Genomic DNA, 1,121 nt, shown 5'->3' with positions numbered 1-1,121 from the left:
GACCTTCTTGCTGTGAGGCAACAGTGCTACCAACTGCACCACCTTGAAGCCCAAAATCTGTCATATCACTGAAAATTGCTTTTTGACAAGTATGTTTAAAAGCAGAAAAAAACATTTTTTACAGTGTGGAGGTATTTACAAAAAACACTTAATACTGCACAGTTCATTCACAATGCACGTTTCTGTCAAAGAAAGAAGACATAACACACTACTGGGCACTGATGGCTTTTATATGCATTTGTCACTACAACTTTTTAACAAAAACCTAAAAAAATAATGTGTGACTATTACACAGTATACAGTCTAGATCTGAAAAAGACGAATCAACTCTGACTCACTTGAATTTTCAGGATGCTCTTTACATAAAGTTTAGTTTCACTGAAGTGTGAATGCTGCAGAGAGTTGCGTCTGAGCTAAGGAGTAGAGTAGAGGAAGTCAGTCCTTTCAGCTCAAACCGAGGATCTGAGTCCAAGGAGAGAAAGTCTGAGGCAGCTGAGGGAGCTGGAGCAGATCCTCCTGGAGGAGCAACCTGGAGACAAAAGTGAAACAAAGGTTGGGCAACATGTTCCTTGATTTTTTTGCATGTAGAGAGAATTTTTGTTGGTTTGTTTGTGTATCTGCAGAGGGGAGGGTGTTATGCGGAGCTATAAGGAGAGTCTTCTTGTTTATTATTTCTAAGCAGATTTATGACGGACATTTTGCAATGGACATGAAATATAGTATTATTTTCCAAAACTGTAAGTCACATAGAGGATGTAAGTTTTGACTCAGCAAAATAGTGTGACTTCTGAGGCAAACTGCAGCAGTTTGTTAAGAATCGACTTAAAACATACTCATGTGTCTATATAGATTATGAACCAAGTTTTATTTAACTCCTTCTGTTCATACTGACAAGAACTAGACTGATGCTGAATTTCACTGATTCTGTGGGTGTTGTTTATTTGTTTATCTCTTGGATGAGAGAAAATAAATTGACGAAGCATTCAACTACCATTACCTCATCACTGACACTGGAAACAAGCAAACACATATAGATGTGGGTGATGTTTTTAGATAGAACTGAAAAAGTGACAACGCATCCTTTAAAGTACTTCATTTGTCTGCAGCTGACTGTGTCGTTG

The 1,121-nt window shown here is 37.9% G+C and overlaps 1 protein-coding gene across 2 annotated transcripts in view; it reads right to left on the bottom strand.

Annotated features, from left to right (window-relative positions):
• The window catches only part of LOC103365651 (uncharacterized), a 20,960-nt gene that overhangs the window by 7,988 nt on the left and 11,851 nt on the right, over nucleotides 1–1,121 (bottom strand). Inside the window, exon 9 of one of the 2 annotated variants that reach the window (XM_008293139.1) lies at nucleotides 359–529. The exons of the other annotated variant lie outside the window; for it this stretch is intronic. Within the exon in view, the coding sequence (XP_008291361.1) occupies nucleotides 359–529 (171 nt within the window). Of the gene's footprint in view, nucleotides 1–358; nucleotides 530–1,121 lie in introns of those variants that run through there. 2 annotated transcript variants of the gene reach the window in all.

This window comes from Stegastes partitus, unplaced genomic scaffold (genome assembly GCF_000690725.1).
Source record: "Stegastes partitus isolate 25-593 unplaced genomic scaffold, Stegastes_partitus-1.0.2 Scaffold860, whole genome shotgun sequence".
NCBI lineage: Eukaryota > Metazoa > Chordata > Actinopteri > Pomacentridae > Stegastes > Stegastes partitus.
This window is presented reverse-complemented; position numbering and strand designations above follow the sequence as displayed.